The 24,296-nt window shown below is 37.5% G+C and overlaps 1 protein-coding gene across 7 annotated transcripts in view; it reads right to left on the bottom strand.

Annotated features, from left to right (window-relative positions):
• flncb (filamin C, gamma b (actin binding protein 280)) overlaps positions 1 to 22,842 on the bottom strand; it is a 112,675-nt gene extending 89,833 nt beyond the window's left edge. For 4 of the 7 annotated variants that reach the window (XM_049473290.1, XM_049473295.1, XM_049473291.1 and 1 more), the window contains exon 1: positions 21,827 to 22,842. In XM_049473290.1, coding sequence (XP_049329247.1) covers positions 21,827 to 22,220 — 394 coding nt within the window. In that variant the 5' untranslated portion in view covers positions 22,221 to 22,842. The remainder of the gene's footprint in view (positions 1 to 21,826) is intronic. The other 3 variants (XM_049473292.1, XM_022671872.2, XM_049473294.1) reach the window with 1 other exon arrangement.
• Positions 22,843 to 24,296: the final 1,454 nt, after the last annotated feature.

The following is a 24,296-nucleotide window of genomic DNA, read 5'->3' as shown; positions in this document are numbered from 1 at the left end:
ATGAGTGGAAATTTTGGCGTGGCTAAATTAGGAGAACCAATTTTTATGTGTGGGGTGAAATGCTTTGTTCTAGAGAAAGTCAGAACTGGTCACAGTGATGGTAATGGGAAACAGATGTCTGCCATTAAGAGCTCAAAAAGATTTTTTTTTTTATGAAATAATTAGGAATATTGTTGTCTGATGCCTGAGGCACTGTTTTCAATAGTTTTGAGTTGAGTATTGTCTGAAATGGTTTTGGATTGCATATAAAATATCGTTTGCATTGTAGACATCCTGACCCATGGTTTCCATTATCACAACTTATTAAGTTTAATTAACTTCCCCCCCTAAATTAATTAAACACTGCAGTACACTTCCTCTTAACACTCTGTAAAAAATATCATGGAGTGTAACAGTGCAGTGGAAACCATTACAATTTAGCTCACCCCTACAGAACACACACATTTACATTTACACACATATACACACTTACTGTAAGTTACTGACACAGTCACTTACTTACAAACCTTCACACACACACACTCACACACACACACACAAGCATATATCATTCAGTGTGCCACTTGTGTCTGGACAGGTGGCGTGTGTGATGCCCATATAAGGCCACAAATGACCAACAGTCCCGCAGTCTGCAACATATGTCCCTGTCCAACCTGTGATGACATGGACAAGAGCTTTAAAACACACACACACACACACACACAGAGACACATTCACAGCTGATGACTTGCAGCATGTAGCCTTCAGCAAACACACGTGCGATTGGCTGAGAAGAAGAGCAGCTGGATAAATTTCAGAAGCGTTATTTAAACTGACAGGTGCTGCTACTGGTCTCTGAGGAGGCCTGTTGCAATCAGAAGAGGCCATTAAACCTGGGGGAGAATCCCTCACACACACTGAGGTCAGTCATCTCTGCCTCATAAACCTGAAACACCATCTCAATTAAAAGACCTTGACTAGTCCACACTTATACAGCATGTAACAAGCATGTGGCAGTCCTGCACTATGAATACACATCTAACCCAACTGTGTCACTACTGTATCACTACCTCAACTAATCACGCTAATACACAGTGGTACACTAGACTTACATATTTTAAAATAGCTAAAAATTATCTGAATTTCTTCGTATGCATTCTAAACATTATTGGGTTGTATTTTGAGCTGTTAATGCAGTTTTTGGGTAGTTTATTATTTAATATTGTATGTAATAATATTATAAACATTTTTAAATATCGTGAACTAATGCTGGGAGATTTTCAATATTAATTTAACTAATTCGAATTACAATGCGATTTTGACATACTGTGACCTGCAAAGGCAGGAGAGCCATAGGTCCGCCCCACATATATAATATATATATATATATATATATATATATATATATATATATATATATTTTAAGTAAAACAAGTTTTTAACCATTTCTTTGTCATCTGTAGTTTTGATTTTTCTTGGAGAGAAAAAAATATATATTTTTTGTGTGAAAAAATTGAAGATTATATTTTAGGCCATAATTGCCCAGCACTATTGTGAGCGATATTATACCCTGAAATATTGTGCAATATCACTCAAATATCACATAAATAAATTCCCATTATATATCTACTAGAGACAGATTATATCTGTCAAGTATCATTTATTTTACTTTAATCCTGGATATATAGAGATATTTGCAGTGCATTATTAGCATTATAACATTCTGGATCATTGACTTCTGTTGCTATCTGATAAAATTCTTGTATTTTTTAATTTCTCAGTTAGGGGTGTGCCATATCATATCGTATACAATAATAAAATTTTATTTTAATTTGGATGCAGTATTGTATTCCTAAAACATTTTTTTTAATTCAGTGTTTTTGTCATATCATCAAGAGTATTTGTGAAAATAGCGTGAAAATAGCGTGAAAATATTTAATATCATTTTATGGCCATATCGCTCACCCCTAGTTTAGATGTTTAAATGCTGGTTTCCTGTCTGGAGCACACAAACAACCCAAAAGCAGTGTAAAAGACTGGTGGAGGAGAACATTCCAAGATGCATGAAAACTGTGATTTAAAAACAGGGTTATTCCACCAAATATTGATTTCCGAACTCTTAAAACTTTATGAATATGAACTTGTTTTCTTTGCTTTATTTGAGGTCTGAAAGCTCTGCATCCTTTTGTTATTTCAGACATTTCTCATTTTCTGCAGATAAATGCTTTAAATGACAATATTTTTATTCGGCTTTTGGGAGAAATATTGTTCGTAGTTTATAGAATAAAACAACAATGTTCATTTTACTCAAACCTATATCTATAAATAGCAAAATCAGAGAAACTGATTTAGAAACTGAAATGCTCTCTTAATTTTTTCCAGAGCTGTTGAATAGGCTATATAGGCTGAACTAATGCATTTGAAAGCAAAACACAAAAACATGTCAAATGCACCAAAACCATGACAATAGAATGGAAAATCAGAAACGTTTTATGAAGAAACATAAAAAATATATATATGTTGTGATTAACAAAACACAAAACCACAAAGATAGTTATGGGTAGTTCCACTCCCAATTTTAATCCAAATGACCTCTTAGTACAGTGCTACAATACTTTTATTACTGTTATTAAAAATGCAAGATCCTGCTTGTTATTTCAGTTTAAGAAGTATGAAAGCTGAGAACTGACAATCTATCAGTTTCGTTTAACTAAAACCATTCACTAATTTAATATATTATCTTAATCTAATGGATTGTAAAAGTAAACCGTATTGCTGTGAGTTCAGGGGTTTATACATGTTGGCCTATAGACCATTTCTTTTTGCCAATGTGGCTCTGGATTTCTGAGTTCACCCCAAATGCCAAAAACAGACTGACAGCTGTAGACCCTGCTTCATCAGCACAGCTCTGTGACTGATCATCCAAACCACCAAAAAAAAATCCCTGAACAGCAGTTAGGACACACACTTCCTTTCCAAATGTTTGGGATAATTATAATTAACAGGTGCTACATTTCGATGAACAATTAGCAGGCATCAGAAATGAGGCCACTAATATGTTTGCACTAATCTGATGTGAAAATGTCTACATATTATTGGCGTGTCATATTATATTTTATACAATAATATTGTCATAATATTTAAAATGAAAAAAAAATCAATACTGTTATAAAAGTGGTGTTTCAGTCTTAAAGACGGTTTATGTTTGCCGTTTATATGTAGCATGAAAATATTCTGCACTTTAATACTATGGTCGATTTTTTGTTACATTTTTATTTTATATTTGTAATTTTACATTACATTACATTAATGTGATGTAACCTAAAACGTATCTGATTGTGTGTAAAATAATAAGGTGGCAAAATAAAAATGTAACTATAAAAAATTACCACAGTATTAAAGTGCAGAATATTTTCGAGCTACATATAAACTGCAAACATAAGTAGTTTACTTTTTCTAAAATAGACATTTACAGTTTTAAATAGTTTACTGACTACTACTCCGTAAAACTCAGACATATTTTGTTGCAGCAGTATATTCATGAAATTAATCATATTTAGTCACATCGCCAAAAATAAAGCGTTATGTCAAAAATACCCTGAAGTATTGTGTTACTATTTCAGAGCTATTTCACCCATCCTAACACACATAATCCTAAAATATCTAACCTACCACCTCTTTTATCAGAAGGGATTTTCCCGTGGGCCCTGTGAGAAACTCTATGTTGCTGTACATACATTCAGCTGTGATTTGTCTTCAGCTTAGTCAAGCTTCCAGTGAAAAAGCCCCACTATAATGTAAACAAGAAATAAATGTTTGCAATAACTCTGTCAGGGGCACAAGAGGCCCTGGGTGAAAGAGGCAGCTTTCTGGCCAAACCCAAAACCCAACAACAGCTTGAAGCGAGGTGTTTCACAGGTCGGAAAAAGCTGCCCTGGAAACCGCAAGGGATACTACACTGAAAAGGAGGCGAGAGTGTTTTCTTTCACCACTTTTCTTTCTTCTTTCGCCTGCTTGTATCTTTTGCTAAAGTGTTTAGCCAGGAAGCGGTGTGATATTGCCTAGAGGCTCTCCTTCAAGCTGGGTTGAAGTCAGTACAGAGGTGAAAAAAAAACAGTTTAACTGAAGGAACAGGAATATTCACAGTGAAAAACACAAGTAAAAGTAAAAAGTAATGCACGGAATTAACCTGATTTACTATATGTACTGTATATGTACTGTATCAGTTTACATACTTCTGGCAAGAGAAGTGGAAATTATGCCCACATATGAAAAAAAAAAAACATTTTGATGCATCATTCCCATCAGATACACTGATACTGACCAGAGTCTAGAGTGTTTCTGTAGTCAGCAAAGGGGACAGACATTCCCTTTTCCAGTCAGCTGCTGCCACAGCTGCTCACAGCCCCCCCAACCAACAACTGATGGGGTCAGAGACGTACACCAACCCCCATCAACCACACATACAAACCACATTCACACAACCACAACAGCCACAGCATTTAAACCACTGACTGACAGTTGAAGTGAAGAAGTCTACAAAGACAGCTGACACAGGCTGGCAGATACAGTATTAAACAGCAAATGAACAGTCAGTTCTGAGCCATCTCTTAACCTCTGAGGAATGATATATCCTATAGGGCTGCACGATATTGAAAAAAATTTACATTGCAATTTTTTTGCCGATATATATCGCGATATTAAACAATGTAGTACCCGTGGTGTCACATGCCCCACCCCCACCTGCGTGCAAGCACTCAAAACCCAAAGAAAAACAGCCCTTAAATCAGGCATTTAAATGGCTTTTTAAATGATAAATAAAACCGTTTATCTGGGATTAAAAGCGTGAATTCAGCAGTAACTGAATTCTGAAAACTGTGCTGGACTGACGTGCACAGCTTTCGACACGTGTTTTTAAGCACCTCGATGAGGGGCTTAAATGCTATATCGTGCAGCGCTGATTTACTATATAATGCAAAATGCGCCAATAAAACTTGGTCTGACCAGACTGAAAATCATGCAAATTTGAGTAAACACATCAGAAGAGGAAATGGACAGCAGCAGTGAAGATAGCAGGTAAATGTCTGGGTTGAAATAGAAAAATACGTATCCCCACCACTCCATGTTTAAAGAACTTTCTCCAGAAGTGGCTGAATACAGAAACTAAGAACTCAAAATAAAGAAATGGATGTGCCCTTTCACAACTCAACTACTAAAACTCTGTAATAGTTTCTGTGATTCTTGTCAAGATGAAACCAAAACTTCCTGTGAAGCATTGCTTTTTTGTATGTGGTGAATCTCTAAATTTAAGATCTGAGACAGACAGGAGATAAACAAATCATTGAGGTCGTTTTTCTGATTGTTTAGGAGCTTGATACTGGACAGAAAGCCCTCTACCACGACTCATTGAAGACAATCTAAAGCTGTTATTCTGGGGCTTTACAACGACAACATGCAGAACACATGGACAGACACATCCAAAGAGTAAAATGAAAAACAAAAAGATAAAGAGCACAAGGAAGAAAGGGAGCAGATACAGCTGGGTAGGGAGCTCTTTACGGTCCAGAATGTGCTGATGTGACATATCTTGGCTGGAGGCAGAGCGAAGAAGAGCAAGGTAGAGGTCCACAGTGAACAAACACACCACACTACTTCTTAGCATTGGACAAATAAAACAGCTTGGCAAGCATCCAAGTTCTGAAAACCTTTGAGTAGATCAAACTTATAAAGGATTTTAATTTATTGCATTTCACATCAACATCCCATGAGCACACATCACATTATTGTCCATATTGTTCACCACTGCTTTATATACCAAATCCATCAGAGCACATACCTCACTTCATACTACACTGCTGAATCCACACTCTCAGTCCAGAGAAGAAAAAAAACAAGAAGGATACACATGTGAATAGTTCAGATTACAGATGGAAGCAAGCTGTCACTGAAACATCAGAGAGGATTTTACAGGTCTCTGCACTCTTTCACTGAAACAAGCCCAGGAGGTTTGCAGATCCTCTTAAATTCCTCTCGATTGATTCGCTTAAGGAGACTGAGAAACAAGTCATTCATAAAAACAGGAAGAAAAGAATTCATGAGACTTCACTGTGACAGAGGGAGGGAGTGTGTTGGCCTCTGCTTCTGGTTCAGTTGCTTCAGTAGATTCAGCAACAAGAGTCAAAAACTCACACAGCTCTTCAGAGACGCTCAGGACGGTGGAGTTGAAGCAGTGTGGAGGAGTTAACATCTGTCTATTACAGCTGCTGCACATACACGCACTCCCTAAAGCCAGAGTCTCGATACAGAGCCTGGGAAATATCCTAAACATATTATCTATCAGTGGCCTTTAAACACCTCGCTCTCCCGAGGCTCACCAGATGATTCAGACTGCTGCTGGGGTATGTGGGTGGAATCTGGCAACACAGGGTCAAGCAGTCAGTGACATCACCAGTCTGCAGTGACAGCCCTCTGTGCCAGGGCACTCTGGCTGCTGGCATTCACAGCTGCACTGGAGACGCTAGTCACAGGGCCAGAAGCATGACTGCAACCCTATCACTGTAACTCAACTGTGCTGTTGCTTAAAATGACAGGACAAGGTACTCAGCTATCTGAAGTATCTGAAGAACATCATTCTGTAGTTCATGTCATGCATGCATTAGGAATGTATAGATTTAAGTTTTAAATAATAGCTGCCTTTGGGCCCTATTTTAGCGATCTATAGTTCACTGATCAACTGCACATTGCGCAGCTGGATTAAGGGTGTGTCTGTGTCTCTTTGGTATTGTGTGGGCACGAAAAATACGCCTTGCATGGCTCGAAAAGTGCAAAAGGCATAGACTAATTCTCTTAATTAATCAGTGGTGTGTTTTGGGCATAACGTGAAATAAATCAGTGAAATCAGTGTGCCAGTTGTCATTCTCTTTAAGAACCAGGTGCGCTCTGACTGTGGCGCGTTGTTATCTTAACAGTGCTGCACTTTTGCGCGTCTCAGCAGAGAATACTGACCTGTGTATACACAAGGGGTTGGCAATAAAGTTTGGCTGTGAGCCAGATATGAGCGGAATTGAACCCGGGTCGTCAGGGTTGTGGTCCAATAAACTACCACTGCCCCTGCTACTGAATTGGGACACGGCCAGGAAAAACGCTGTTATAAGGAGATAGGGAGCCCGAGAACGAGCGGGATAATGAAAACGGACGTAAACTAAAATCACGCAGAGCGCGAAAGAGAGGCAGAGAAGGAATGTACACAAAATCTGACCAGAGAAGCATTTTATAAATTTTCCTTTTTTTTCATTTATTAATTTTCCTTTTTTTTTCATTATATTTAAACAACCTTACGGGCTGGATATTTCATGCTTGCGGGCCACATCTGGCCCGCCGCCCACCTATTGTCGACCCCTGGTGTACACGTTGTGAAAGTACGCCAGCAGCTCATTTAAAAAGAACAGCAAATTGTTGAAGTAAAAGCTTGATGCAGCACCTTTATTTGTGTGTGTAATGAGCAGGGATGTACATGCGCTGAGTGCCCGCTCAGTGCCCCTGCATGGCTATATCGATATGATTGGGCGACTGACTGTTGACTGTTGTCAGGGTTTTAATCAGTCAGTGGCGCACCTGTATTTTTCGCCAGCAAGATAGAAACACGCCAGAAATGTACCTGAGCACACCTCACTTCCAGACCACCACGCTCATCAGTGTAGATATATTCCTAACAGCACAGGCACAAAGCATGAAAATAGACTGTAGACGGGGTGTAAGTTAGCAACATGCAGGGTACAATAGGGCCCAGTGTGTCATTCACTGAAATTCAAGACCTTTATCATTTCTTTACACTCGTCATAAAAAAGAAAATAGACGCAACCAGAAAGAGATATTGCATTGCAAATGCTTGGTCTGGCGATGCAGCTGCCAAGGCATTGGGTCTGTGTCTTCAAGGCTGCAGTATGTGGATGAGCATTGTCCTGTTGAAATAGGGCACCCGACTGTGTGTTCAGAAAAGATCCACCAGGGCCACAGGTTCCAGGACTTTATTAAGGCAACATTCTTCTGTCAAAGTGCCTATAATGAAGACCAATTGCCATCTCTCCTCATACAAAATTGAACAACATACCATTAAAACACCAGGCTGTCATTCTGGTGGAGACACCCAATGAGTCCAAGTCCAAAAAGCTTGGTGTCATATAGTGACAGTGTATCACTTTTATTATTTTTGTTTGCCATTGCTCTGTAAAGCTCTGGGATATAGCAACACCTCTACTAGCACTGCCATTGGACTGTGAGGAAATAAAAAGTGAGGGAGATCAGTTAGTAGTTCCTGCATGATCTCATTGCAGAAACTCCATCCATCACACAATTTCACCTCATGACAGCCACCAACGCAACCCTGAACCTGACCCTGACCACGGAATCCTAACCCGTCGCCTACCACCCAGCCTGACAGGACAGGGGAGATGGGATGACATAGACATAGAACAGCCATAGACAGGAAGCCTCCAACGCAAAAATACGCCCACATGCTCACACACACACACAAACACACACATACAATCACAGTAAATCCAAGCCCATCGTGTTCATCCTGTGTTATATATTTATTATAGATGTGAATACTGCACAAATCATATGATAAACGTCCCTTAATATAATGAATATAATAAATAGCTAGTGTTGTTCAGTGCCATCTGAGGTCGAATTAAGAGGCTAAAGTCATAAAATAGGTTTATTTTCAAAAGATGAGAACAGTAACAGAAAAATAATAAAGAGAGATAAAAACAAGGGCTGGGGGGGACAAACAAGACTACAGATATCATAGAAATACTTCTAAACTCACCTAAATCACACATATCAAAGACTTGCTTGGACCTAGTGTCCAAGTCCTGTAGTTAATCATCCATAATTTGTTAGCAGTCTTTGTATTTTCATATTTTTTTCCACACGATTGTGTTCTTTTCTGGTCAAAAAGCATCCATGTCCTGTTTATTTTGTGTGTTCTGCTTTTGTTAATGTTGTTCATTTTTGTTGGGCCTTCAATTCTTCCCGTTTATTTTTGTTGTCTTTGTGATATTTTTGTATCTCATTGTTCGCCTTGTTTTCAATGCTCTATAAAGCGACCTTCAGTTTTGTAAAGGCTTTATATAAATATAACATGTTATTTATATAAATATATAAACATAACATGTCACTTGGTATGACCGAGCTCAGTGCAAACACACTCAGAAAGTGTATTTAGATGTAAAAAGAGCATATATTTATATATATATATATATATATATATATGTATTAGGGGTGGGCGATATGACTCTAAAATAATATCACGATATTTCAGGTTATTTTTGCGATGACGATATACTTGGTGATATAGGAAAACAGAAAAATAATTAAATAATTTAAGGAATATAGTATAATAGTATAACAGTATAATCATAATGTGGCAAAATAAATAATACAGCATAAAATAATATAATGCAGCAAATAATATTGCAGAATATTTTCATGAATATAAACTGCAAACTAAAACAATTATACAATAAATACACTTAAAGCTTCACAGTAAATAATAGACTACTTTTAAGACAGAACAGCCCTATTATCACGATATGGATTTTTAATATCATGATATTTCTGTGTCACGATATATTGTATACGATATAATATTGCCTACCCCTAATATATTTATATATAAAGTTTAAGAAATCATCACGTTAAGAGGAATGGTCAAACACTACTCGCTCTATGATGCTTCTGGGAGTCTCACGCTGAGAGCTTTTCCTTCATCCTGCTCAGCGAGTAATATCATATTATCAGACTGTGCATATATAGAAAAGTACATGACTCAACCGGTCCAATACTGGCACGTTTGAGTAACTCTGCTTCTGCAGACTCATTTTATAGTGATCTACGAATCATAAACACGCACAGGATTCAGGAAGTGATGGTTTGGGGATAAGAAAGTCCAAGCATGTCTGCACGAGATTCACGTAAGGAAGCACAGACTTGAGTCCTACACAAAATTACATCATCCACTTTTCCATATGCTCTTCCCGTCTGTGTGGAATCACTTAGCGAGCGTTCAGGCCTCCGTCGGACTAGATAGAGATCATATAAAAAAGATGTTTTTTGTTTTTCATCTATGCACTTGCATACTGTTCGTGTGTATAAGCTCCAGTGTGGGCAGGCTGTCAGCTGGCATCTAGAAGACTCCATAACTGAGTCTGGAATAAAGGGCAAAGATCAAGTTCCTGGATTTTGAAGCATGACACGTAAGACTCTGAAAATTCAAATAAACTTCACTGACAGTTTAATCACATCATAAAGCAGAGGTTTGCTGCAGAACCAGGGAAAAACCAGGGAAAAAACCCTATGTGCTAAGAGAGCAATATCGTCTAAGAACTGAACTGGAAGATGCTTACAATGCAAAGACATTTTTACACTAGTAACAGTGTTTGCAATGTCATATGTTACTTTACAACATGTGTAATAATGCCCTGCTAAGTGCAGTTCAGCCACTGACCTAGAGTCTGGTTTTAGAGTCTCTGTAAAACACAAAATCAATCGGAGATCCTATGTAAACCTAGTTACTTACACAGAGCAGAGGTGGGTAGTCCAGGTCCAGAAAGTAAAAAGTTACCCCGGTAAGTAACTAGTGTAAATAGGACTATTTTAAACATATACACACACCTACCTATCTCAATTGTACTTCGCTGGTGGTGTTCCTCCATAGACAAATTCTAACCATTTATTCCTTAGCTCTGAACTACTAATTCACAGGTTGACGTAGATACAAAGCTTTTCCTGATCTACTTGTTTTTCTGAACATTATCTTTTACTAGTTACTACAGACAATGGAGGTTGAGGAAGAGTTTCATGTGCAGCATCATAAACAACTCAGAGAAGTCTACTGTATTTCACAAAGAACAAGAAAAAGTGAATTTTAGCAAAAGGACACCTTTACGTAATTAATCTGACACAGGGTACAGGCATATTACCATATATATACCGAGCTGAAGTGAATTAAAAAATATATTTTATCCCCTAATGTTACACAGTTTGGTTATTAAATCTGATTGTTGCAAATCAGACTTTCAGTGTGTCATGCTGGATTATATGTCTATCTTTTTGTGTTTGTAGTAATGCAATATGAATGACAAACAGCCAGATTTGATTTTTAGCGTCTTTTTGCCTGTACACTAGGGGTGGGCGATATGGCCCTAAAATAATATCACGATATTTCATGATATTTTCGCGATACTCTTAGCGATATGACAAAACATTAAAAAAAAAAAGTTTCAAAAATACACTATACACTGCAAGAAAAAAAATGCTATTATTACATATAATATAATACTGCACACCCCTAAGTGAGATATTAAAAAATACAAGAATTTTATCAGATTTGTAACAGAAGTTAATGATCCAGAATGTCATGATACTAATTATAATGCACTCCAAATATCTCTATCTATATAAACTGTCTCTAGTAGATATATAATAGGAAATGGGATGGGTGATATGGCACGATATTTTAGGGTATAATATCACTCACGATATTTACAATTTTTTGACGATATTATCGTGTACGATACGATATGGCACACCCCTACTGTACACATGTACTTAGTACTGATAGTGATAAGACAAATTTCTTAATGACACTCACTCAAGAATCTCTCTATACTTTTCTCTTTCCTTTTTTTAACCACACAATACCTCGGACAAGCCTCCGACCTCTATGAATGTAGACAGACCAAACGCTGAAAACTGAAGGTCATGAAATCACTGAAACAAATCTGATGAAACATGAAACTCATAAAAAAGTTTGTATTGTTTGAATTAATTACTAAACAAAAACTTTTTTTTCAGCTTGTTCTGGCTGTACTTGCTCAGATCTCCTCAATTTTCTGGCTCTATTAGTTGAAGGGCGGGACCTTATCCTTTAACAGATGCCACATTGTGCATAACAAAAAAATCACATTCACATTTTAACCAGTGATTGGATTCCACATATAAATCATCTCTTTAAAGGTGATGTGCGTTAACATATTAATATGTTTGATTGAGTTCTGTTTTTAGATTTGGACAGATATGTTCACATCACAGACAATTACAGGTCACTTAATTTATAAATGTGAAGATGTGTCAAGATATCTACATCTGATTGGAGCATTGGTGCATGGAGAACTGATTAATGAGGCTTGTAATGTAAGCATACCCCAAAAAAGCCATTTATTTTCCATTAAGTGCTCTGAAGTGCACAGTGGAGAACTGAGCAAAACCAGATCAATAATAACAACCACAATAAACACTATAAAATCAGCACATTGTAACTTCTAAAACATTAATTAAAAGCCTAAATTGTTTGCATAAGTAACGCCAGCAGAATCAATGACTGTATAAAATTCTAGCACTTCACGTTTTATCTACAGCACTGAGCAGAGAGCTGAGATGGAAACGTTTAATCTCTCATCAATAGCGCTGCGTATGTTAATAGAGTCACACACACACACACACACACACACACAAACCACTGTCTGACAAATCCTGAAAAGTTCAACAGTGCAAAAGGGAGATGGTGCTACATGAAGGATACCATTTATAACACCCATAATGAGAGAAAGAGAGCAAGGGAAAGAGATAAAGACAGTGTGTATGTGTGTGTGTGTGTGTGTGTGTAGGGGGTGTTCGCTCCATTGCACTCACTCAAACATTCCACTGAACTGACTAGCTCCTGACACATGGTAACAATTAGAGATACTCTTGTAGGAGAACAGTAGATGGGCGCAAACACGCACACACAGAGACTACATATACAGTATACAACATACACACTGGCTACGTTCACATTACTACATTACCAGGCTCAAGTGACTCAAATCTGATTTTTTTGCTTAATGTGGCTCAGATCTGATTTTTTCATGGCTGTGTGAACGTGCCAAATCAGATTTTTTAAAATCAAATTTGATTCACTGTCATATGTAGTCCTAAATCGGATATGTATCCGATCCATGGATATGCGACATGAATGTGAACAGTCAAAATAGAATTAATGCATCTTTTTTTTTTTATGCATTAGCATTAGCGCTATGTGCTTCTCTCTCATACCCACAGCACAAATCTTGGTGCAGCTGTGCAGCTATAGCTACAAAAAACAGCAAAAGCAAACCACCTGGACTTTTTTCACCTCCTCGACCTGAGCATGTACTTCAGACCAGCTGTTTACTGTTTCACCACTCCAGCAAAAGATGCTCCACATATGAGCTGCTAACAAACGCATCCATATCCCTTTATAAAGCTACAATAAAGCTATCTCTCTAATATGAGTTTTTTTTGTTGTTGGTGAAGAAGGCATTCATACACGTATCAATGTGCGCATGTGAGACAATTTAGGGACAGATTCGTTCACATTACACACAGATACAGATCACTTACATTTGTGAGTGTGAACCGACAAGATAGACAAATCCGATCTGAGAAAAAAATCGGATTTGGAAATGCACCCACATAGAGACCTAGTATCAATAGGACTCTCTAAAGCATATACATATGAATCTATTGGCAACATACCCAATGCCAGAATTGGGTTAGAGGGGTATTAAGCTCCCCAGCAGTGGAACTGAATGTCTCTGGAATGATGATGCTCTATCCCATACATTTGGGATGAGTTAGAGAGTTTGGGATGAAGTGTGTTGTGGTGTGATTAACCAAAATTCTGTTTTATATATATATATATAATAACCTTCATTTCAGAAGAACCAATGAATAATCAGGTGTTCCAAACTCTTATTAACACAATATTGATTTAAGAAAAGCTTATTTCTCTACATTTATGTCAACACACTGCAATTTCACTAGAACGTTTGGTGCTTCGCATCAATGACACTGTGTATACAGTGCAAGTAGCCCTGTCATTCTGCGATTCTATGCTTTGTTTGATGTTTATACAGCTGTTTTCAGCTGTAGTGTGCTCCCACTGAGTGCACCTACAAAGTTCACAGTAAAGGCTACAGTACAGTCCTTTCATACTTCATGTGTTGCCTAGAGATTCAGGGTACATTTAAAGAGAATCAAGGTGAAAGGAAAGACATGAAACACAGATAAGACTATCCAAAAAAAATAGGATTTAAAGAATGAATGAGGACTGCTTTATTGTTATATAAAGAGTTGTAAAGAGAAGAAACTTGTTTGAGGTAGAATCCACATCTTACACAGTCCAATGTTAAGCAACTGATTTTTATTGGAAAAAAGTTTGCTAGTTTGTAGTTTGCTAATTGAGAATTACTTATTAATAAGCACATATTTTAGAGATGGGGCCGATCCGATACAATATCGTTATCGGGGCCGATGTTGACGTAATCCGACGAATCGGATATCGGGCGGGCGCTGCCGATCCACTTACCGATCCATATTCCAGTCCAAAGCTTGAGCTGAACAATAAGCCCGCCATAACGTTAACACAAAACGCATCCCTGATCAGGATTCCAGTTTAACAGTTTACCCTGAACCCCCAGCAGCTTCAATCTGCGGCTGACTGAGTAACTTTAGCTGTTTATCTACAAAAAAAGTCCATTATCTGGAGAGTTTTCACTTTGGAAACGCTGTACAGCAGAACGGTACACGTAAAGTCAGCGTCTGAGAGGTAAACAGATTAACACCAGCAGTCTGTTAGCCTAGCTAGCACTGAACTGACAGCAGCTGCATTCCGGTGTTGTGAAGGTATGAACTACAGACTGGAGTAAACTATATTCATAATCCACATATCCTATAAAACCACAGCATCTACAAACACTAACCAGCACAAACACACCCATCTGTTATTAAAAAAACAGTCATTAATTTAGTTCGGAAATACAGTTAGCATTGCCACTTAGCCGTTAGCCATCTCCATTAAGATCTGCAGTCTGTTAGCCTAGCTAGCAAAATCATTCCGGCATTGTGAATGTAATAAATAACTATCTTAAGTGAACTACAGCCATAATCCACATCTAATATCAAACCACAGATCCTACCAACCCTAACCAGCACTAAGAAATCAATCTGTTATTAAAAAACAGTGATTAATTTAGCTCGGAAATACAGTTAGCATCGCCAGTTAGCCGTTAGCTATTGCAGCTAATCCTCTACGCTACCTGTCAAAATAAAAGTCTCCTGCACAACCGTTGCAAAAAATGCCCTGAATTTAATATTTAACGTATTTAATATTTTACTTTTTTTATATTTAATAAAAATTCAAACATTTTATTTGAAAGGAAACTATTGTGTAATTGCATATGAAGTGTGTCAAATAAATGACTTTTGAATGCATTTACATTAAATGCACCTGTGGATACTCTTAAAAGGGCTGTGTGGTCTGTTTCAGCCTCATTATTTAACCTTAATCATAGTACTATTAATAAACTAAAAGTATCGGTATTTGTATCGGTATCGGCAATCTTATATCAGTTTTATATCGGTATCGGATCGGAGCTGAAAAAAGTGTATCGTCCCATCACTAACATATTTGCTAAAAATGTGTGAATGTGGAACAACAGCTGCCTGTTTGAAAATAATGGACTGATGAAAGAGTCACATAATGTCAAAGAAAAAAACAGATACGGTATGGAAGGAAATTGTTGGGCAGTTTAGCCAATAGCTCAAATAAAACAGCATCACTGCCATATTAGAACAAAGAAAAAGAAACTCAACCAGTAACTTCTGATTTGCTCAATATTCATGCCAAAGTCAAGGATATATAGAAGTATGTGGGCAGTCATGGTTACAGCGTTTAAAACAGACTTATTTATTTTCCTATTGAAAGAAAGTTAACTAATATTAAACTAGCTAACATCACATCACTATCACTATCCTATCTAAGCATTCACTTAGTGTTGAACACACACAATAATCAAGTGCATTAAATTTAATTTCTGCATTCAATGGACATTCTCTAGATGAACTGCTGGTGCAGTTCTCTTGCTGAGTCAGAATTTGAGCTGGGTTGGACAAAAAAAATAAATCCTACTTGAATCTGATTGGTTCTTAGACATTTGTCTTAATGTTGTCCTGCCCCCCAGCTTAAACGGACATTCTGATTGGATCTTGTTGAAGAGTTTGACTCTCTTTCTCTTTGGGTCTACAGATCTGTGTCAGTTCAGAAGTTTAGAAAGAGAGCATTTATTTTAACAAGCGAAGGAACTAAATTAAACTGCAGCTTCTGAAAACACAGATTCTGATTCATGTCTATGAATATGGTTGTTGTCATGTAAAACCCATCAGATTTTTCGCTGATTTTCATTTTTTGACATAATGTGAATCTGGCAGTTGTTTTTAACATTGTGTCAGAATTTCATGATAAATAAAATACCACTTAAATACTCATTCTCTTAGACCTGTGGCTGTGAATATTTAATGTTTTCATTATCTTGTACACTAGCAGTACATAAAAATAGATATACCATAGATATAGGTTAATGCACCATTTTAATACATTGACCAAGATTCTTTTTTTGGGGGGGCACTCCCTATTTTAGAACCACTCTCATATACAGGAATATGTAAATGTGAAGAACCTTTAAATTGATAAAGATCCAATCAAGGTTAGGTTTTCTTTTACAAACATGGGTTTTAATGCAAAAAAGCAGTTCTTCTACAGTATTACTCAAATAAACATTTAACACTTAAAGAGCTATTCACTTCACAAGTAAATTGCACAATTTTGACAATTTAAAAAAATCATACTTTAAGGTGGGTTTTCAGGTCTGTTCAATGTCCGATCTGTTTAATCACGTCAGTACCAAGTAATAATTCACATTTCAAAAGAAAAGTGCTGATGTCATCTCAGCAGTTCAGCAGATCCAGGCCTAGAAGTTCCTGGAAATCGAACCTACTCCTTAAGTAACCTTTGGGCCCCACACTCAGTTTCTCCCACTCCCTCTCTCTCTCTCTCTTTCTCTCTGTCTCATTCCCAGAATGCAACCCCCTCGCCTCTGCTGTGCTCACCCAGCCCCCCAACTCTCTGCAGCTCAGGATCTATTTCCAGCACCTGTTAGTGGATTGAGGCCAGGGTCCAACTGTGTATGCATCAATCACCCATATAGAAAGGGTGTAGAGCAGAATCACTGCACTGAAACCACTATTATAAAACAGGCCTTAAACCAGGTCTAAAATATGATAGGCTGAACTTTGCCCAAAGCTGTAAAATACTCAATAAAAACATGTATGACCACACACATCAGCTGAATTTCTATTAATGTGCTAAACTATTAAAGTTATTGTGCTATTCATAGATTAGCAACTGCAACCTAGGCCTATACAGAACTCCAGAGCTTATAGTTTTCAGTTATTATTGTGAATAAATGTATAGAATATTGATATTTTCTTATTTTGCTACTTTCAGTTCTGGTAAAAAAAAAAAAAAACAGCTGCGTTCAACATGTACACATCTCCTCACAAATGGAGTAGCCATTTTTTAGAGAAAATAAACAGCATTTTATCTGAGGCAAATCTGTTCCTCATGTTTTCATATGTTGCATTTTTTATATAAGTTTTAAATAAGACAGTTTAGATTTTTTAATTTTATATTACATTGTAGTTAGGGCTGCAACGATAAATCGATAAAATCAACAGAGTTGATTATTTAAAATAGATGACTACACATTTCACTGTCGACTAATCGTTAATTTGTAACAGTACCGCATTTCACAAAGTGCTGTGGACAGAAGCGCAATGGGAGATGGGTAAATGACTCACTCACACAGTTTATACTCACTTTAGTCTGTGTCTCCAAAAGTGCCCAAACTCAACAGATTACATATTTAATCACTAAATATCAGTAATTTCCATGTTTTAACAACATCTTGACATTTAAGAGCCTTTTATATCTCATGATCAGCTGTTTCTTATCGTTTTTAAAGGTGGAGGACATGGCAGAAATAATCGTTGACTAATAGACTAATCGAAAAAATAATCAGCAGATTAGTCGACTACCAGCATAATCATTAGTTGAAGCCCTGATTATATTATCTAAGACAGTTATCATCTTTGTGTTTTGCATCAAGACATTAACTCTAATAATATATGACCTGAATCGAATCTTAATCATACAATAAAAACCTGTATTTACCTAATAATATATGTATCATTACACCCTTTAATAAGGAGTCTGGTTGATATCTGTGTATCGAGTTGTGTGCAGGTGTGTTGTGTATCTGATGGTTAGGTGTAACGGTTAGGTCTAGCGTTGGGCAACCCAGCTCTACATTTCCTGTCAAGGCAGTGCGCCAACTCCCATGTGACACTGCCACTTCCAATTTGCAAACTCTTGTGTGTGCATGCGCGTGTGTGTGTGTGTGTGTGTGTGTGTGTGTGTGTGTAAGTGAAGGGGGTCCAGAAGGTTTTCCTCTTCTCCTGTCACTCGACACTTTAAGCCACAGACAGGAATCCATGGCAGGTGTCCTTCTGGAAAGATCTGTCTTATCTCCAGGAGCAGCCAGGCCGGACACACACTGCTCTCTCGTGTGGGTGTCAGTGTCTGAGTCTGCTGACCTATTTCCCTCGACGCTTCCACTCTGACCACCTCAAACAGAGTCTAAAATAGTCTCTAAAAGTCTTTCAATATAAAACAGCCCCAACATTTGGCCTTCATCTGCCTCTGTCTCTCCTTATGAGGTTCCATCTAACGTACATGCTCCACTTTGTTACTGGTGTTAGTGGGGTTAGTGGGAGTGGCACACTGCATATCGTCACTGTCCAATGGAACATCTTCATTTTTGTTGAATTTTAGATTACTATAATTTAAAAAAACAGCCTGTTCCTTACATGGTGCTAAAATTTCTTGATGAACGGACAAATAGAAATACTTTAAAATGACCTGAAATAAACTCGTTTTGCATTGACATCCATTGAAATTTTAGAAGGTTTTTTTACCCTTCCCTTGGAAAGTTTTTTTTTTTTTTTATTGGATAGCAACAATATCATCACTGCATATAATCACAATCTGACCACTAATGATGGGTAAAAGATGTATATAGATGTATATAGATGGACTGATGTTTCTAGGTGTATGCCAGCAGGGAGAAATTAGTAGGCATATCTTTCTAAGGGTGTTTTCTCTGGTCTGTTTTCCCATTTGGTGTGAATTGTTTTTTGGCAGGTGTGAATACAGTAATTACACTCAGTTGTGAACCAAAACAACTGCACCAAGACCTATGAGAGGATGCACATCTCTGAGTTTTGTCACCTCATGTTTAATAAAATAGCTATTTGTCCACTGCCACCCACCGTAGTTACACTTTGGGCGCTCGTTTCCACGGAGATTCCTGTAAACACAACAGCAAGTGGAAATGGAGGAGCTACTGAACGTGATGTCATGTGACCGAGAAAGCAAAAAAAAAAAAAAAAAAAAACACTGGTTCTCCTGTTTTTTTAATTGCAGTCCGGATGCAAGAGTTTTATCACTGAGTAGAAGTGTGAAATATTTTTTACAGACGTTCCCCTGAGAAACTAAACCTGTCCGGATAGGGCTTTAGTCCAGTCACAGACACACTCTAAAGGGTGAGAACGTGAGCCCACCTCAATCTGACCCAACTATCAGGTTTACTCCAAAAGTTTGATCTTAACAGCTCAGCAGTGTAGTTTAACCTGGTGGTATATTTCCTAGATAATCACTACATAAATGAAATAATGCCATGTCTAAATTTCATTGCTCCAAGTACTAAAACTGCACTAAAATAAACTCTACTCCAGAACACAGGACCAGAGTATAAAGTGTTAATTGAGTTTTGGAAAAGTCATCAAATGTATTCAGTTGTTATAAAGCCTGGCTGCTAATCATTCTGTTCATTCCAATTATGTTTAAGGATCAATCCAGTAGTTTTCAGTTGAAGTGACACAGTAAAACCACATACTACACAGCAGTATTGATCATGTGCATCATGTGTTCATCTGAAAACGCCCTCAGGCCTTTTTTCTCCACAGCTCACTGCTTCACAGTTTAAGACTGGGATTAGGCATGGTATCAATAAGTTCTTGTTAAGAGAGATCTATTCTACTAACAGTACTTCTCTAAAGGGACCTATTCCATTTTTTCCTATTTTTCCAATATATTCCATTAAGCAAACATTAATAACAGAATATTAACACTAGTATAATAATTTTTACTCATTCGATTCCATTTTGATTTGGTTCAACTTCATCAATTAATTTAGGCATAAGTTCAGTTACAATGACAGATTTTGTTTGGATATAAAAATACATTTTCAGAGAAGTTATGTTGTAACTGTACAAGCATCACTCATTATAAATATTAAGAGTTTACATTAAATCAATGAGATTCTAATCGAAAAATCCAACATAACTTGCATGTAACCTTGTATCCATTCAACTTAGGTTCACAGTAAAACTCTCACTAAAAAGAGACCCGACTGGGACAGAACCAGTGCTGTCACTCGTTGAAAAGCATTTGACAGTTCAGTCTATTCAGCTGCACTAAGCCAACAATCAGAGCCAACTAGTTCAACTCAGCACAAGCACTCTCCATGAATCTGAGGAACTTTATACTTTAATTAGAGCACAACACCACTATTACACATTAGACCTACTATGCTTTACTCCAATTCCGCACAATTACATCAAGTCCAGCTCTTTCACCAATGTCAGACTTGAGTGGACTGACTAAAAGGCTAATCACTCACAGTTGCAGTGTAATAATAAGGGAGACTTGCTATAATAGACCATATTTTCATTCTGGCTGCCCCATTACTACTAAGTTGAACTGTAACATTGGTTAGAGCAACTTTTTTCAGAGTGAAAAAAGATGCCCGGTGCCACTTAAGCAAAGATGTATAAAGTACTAGAGAACCAAAAATGAGTACTCAATCAAAAACGTTTTCTTCAAGCCCCAGTCTTAAGTAGAAGAATTACAGAAAGCATTAATTCAACATATTTTCTACTTTAGTATTGCAAGAAGATTATTCAAACTGCATTATGTAGGTATTCCAGAAAGCAATGGAAAGTTCTCAGAGTGAAAAGCATCACTTGATTCACTCAATGATGAGCTTCATCAAATACAGCAGATACAGCAATTTAGTACTTAAGTACAGTAGTGAAGTAGTGCACTCAATTCATTCATTCACTCACTCTCTCTCACCAATAGATACTAGACAACAGCTCTGGAAACAAATTAAGAGATCACTTCATTTTCTGAATCAGTTTCTCTGATTTTGCTATTTATAGGCATGTGTTTGAGTAAAATGAACATTGTTGTTTTAATCTATAAACTACAGACAACATTTCTCTCAAATTCCAAATTAAAAAATATTGTCATTTAGAGCATTTATTTGCAGAAAATGAGAAATGGCTGAAATAACAAAAAAGATGCAGAGCTTTCAGACCTCAAATAATGCAGAGAAAACAAGTTAATATTTATAATTACGTTTTAAGATATCAGAAATCATTTTTTGTTGGAATATCCCTGTTTTTTAATCACAGTTTTCATGCAGCTTGGCATGTTCTCCTCCACCAGTCTTACACACTGCTTTTGGATACATTTATAACTTTGGATTTTACTTTACCTGGTGCAAAAATCCAAGCAGTTTAGCTTGGATTGATGGCTTGTGATCATCCATCTTTTTTTCTTTCTTGATTATATTCCAGAGGTTTTCAATATAGTAAAATTAATGAAAATATTTTTTTAAGTGGTCTCTTATTTTTTTGCCAGAATTGTATTCTCATTCAGAAGCCTTGTAAGCTAAATGCGACTCAAATGCGCCCCCTACTACTGGTAAAATGAACTGCAACGTTCTTAAAGCTTTCAGAGTAAAAGAAGATGTAAAAGATGACCGGTGTCACTCAGTTGTTGACTCCGTCACTCACTCACCTATAGATACGAGTTTAATGTGCTCCCTCTCCAGGAACTCCAGCGCCACGGACACGTTTTCCAGTTTCATCTGCCTGAAGTTGGGTCTGGCGTGGTACTTTCTGTACATTTTCTTCTGGCTCAGAACCTCCAGCAGCCCTATGAGCTTGAGGCCGTCGCTGAGGTCCCTCTGCAGGTCGCCGATCTTCTTGTTCATGCACTTGAGGTGCTCGTTGCACCACCTGGTGAAGGTGTTCTGCTGGATCTTCTTCCACGGCGCGTCCTCCGCCAGGTCCTTCTCCGTGGCCGGCATCTCCTCGTCGCCTTCCTCGCCGTCGTCCGTGCCCTGGTAGTACAGCGTGGGCTGCTGCTGCTGGTAGTGCTGCGGTTCGTAGTACGCGTTGTTGCTCATCATGTTTTCGCTTTTTCGCGCGCCCCCTTTTTATACGGCAATCAGCGTGGCTTGTGCGTGTGAGCGCGTGAGTGTGTGTGTGTGTGAGAAACTTCACCACTTGAGGGGTGGGGGAGCGAGGGCAGTACCAGGCGCGTGCGCTCGCCGAGGTTTAAAAAAGGAAAACGAAAAAGAGAAAAAGTAGTTCAAGAGAAAGGAGTTTCTAAGCCTTGTTGGAAGCGTTTTCTTCCCCTTCAAACTAAGTTATAAGTTATAATTCCAACAACACAAGTCAAGTAACGTTAAGTATTAAACTAATAAAAAACGCTGTTTATCTCCCAGTAAATCACTGCAGGCTCAGTTCAAGCGAAGAAGTCCTTATGAGCTCTGAATAAAAAGTGTTGAAAACAGAAAGAGAGAGAAAAAACAACTAAAAGACAACTAGAAATAAAAACAAAAGGAACCAGAGAGCAGAGAAACCCGGCGCACAGCGGCGGTGGAGCTGGAAGTGTGGCGGCCTCAGTGAGCTAACTACACTTGTTGAATGGTTTAAATAAAGCTCAGCGCTCAGAGAGGGCTTTAAAAAACAAGACCCAAGACCCTCCGGCTCACGTCAGGCCAGTGGATCTCTCGGTATGCCGCTGTCATCATGACCATATACAACTGTGTGGGATGGGTAACCAAGGGGCGAATCTCGCCGTGGAGACCGACCCGCCCCCTGATTGGCCGAGGCGAGCGCGAGGGGGTTGGGGGGAGACGATTGGCTGAGAACCCCAATCTCCGCGCGACGGTTACAGTGAGGAGTATTTTTAGGTCTCCCATACGTCCCGCCGCTGCTGTGTGTTGTTCTGTTTTACACACCCGTTTTCCGAACAACTTACATATATTTCATTAAACTACTTTTTTTAACCCTTTATAGCATGGTGTTTCCCTCAGGCAACAAACGAAATTTCAGTTTATTACACCATACCATATTTTCTTTATATATTTGTTTGTTTGTTTTAATATAAATGTTACAAAGCATATCTACGACCAGTACAATAATTCAATAATTCAGTTTCTGAAACAGTTTCTCTGATTTTGCTATTTATAGGTATATGTTTGAGTAAAATGAACATTCTTGGTTTATTCTATAAACTACAAACATTTTTCCCAAATTCCCAATAAAAATATTGTCATTTAGAGATGTATTTGTAGAAAATGAGAAATGGCTGAAATAATAAAAGAAGATTCAGAGTTTTCAGACCTCAAATAATGCAAAGAAAACAAGTTCAAATTATTATAAAGTTTTAAGAGTTCAGAAATCAATATTTGTTAGAATAACCCTTATTTTGAATCAGTTTTCATGCGTCTTGGCATGTTCTCCTCCACCAGTCTTACACACTGCTTTTGGGTAACTTTATGCCTTTACTCCTGTTGCAAAAACTCAAGCAGTACAGCTTGATTTGATGAATTGTGATCATCCATCTTCCTCTTGATTATATTCCAGAGGTTTTCAATTTGGTAAATCAAAGAAACTCATAATTTTTAAGTGGTATCATATTTTTCCAGAGCTGTATGTTTGGTTGTTTACATACGTACTATATAGCCATTACTATTGTAGCCATTACTAACTAAAAGAGAGGTATTTAATTGACTTTGGGCAACGTTATGCAGAAAGACGCTCCTGCATGTTTCGGGTGCTTACTTTCTCAAAAAACTCTGATTTAAACAATAGATTTAAAGAATTTTAAAGAATAGATTGTCCCTTCAGAAAAAACAATATAATAATAAGTAGTAATTTTGGTTATCTATACTTTTCTGTAGTAATTATTTTTCAGCTGACTTTTTATTTTTCTAGTCCTTACATTTAAAATTGATGTTTTATTTTTAAAGAAGCCCATGAGGACATTATTGAGATGGCAGTTAACACAGGTTTACGTGGGTTAAGTGGTTATATGGGATACATTATATTTCTGAACTCTAGGTGTACAAAGATAGAGGTGATACATCTATACTCAGCACTTTATTAACACACTTGTTAATATTAGGTTTGTTTATTAATAAAGCCTCTTTATTTCTGACATGCAATATATTCTAGATTGTGATTCTAGGATGTCT

Source organism: Astyanax mexicanus, chromosome 2 (assembly GCF_023375975.1).
Source record: "Astyanax mexicanus isolate ESR-SI-001 chromosome 2, AstMex3_surface, whole genome shotgun sequence".
Lineage (NCBI taxonomy): Eukaryota > Metazoa > Chordata > Actinopteri > Characiformes > Acestrorhamphidae > Astyanax > Astyanax mexicanus.
The sequence above is the reverse complement of the archived record's forward strand: the minus strand, read 5'-3'. Positions and strand labels throughout refer to the sequence as shown.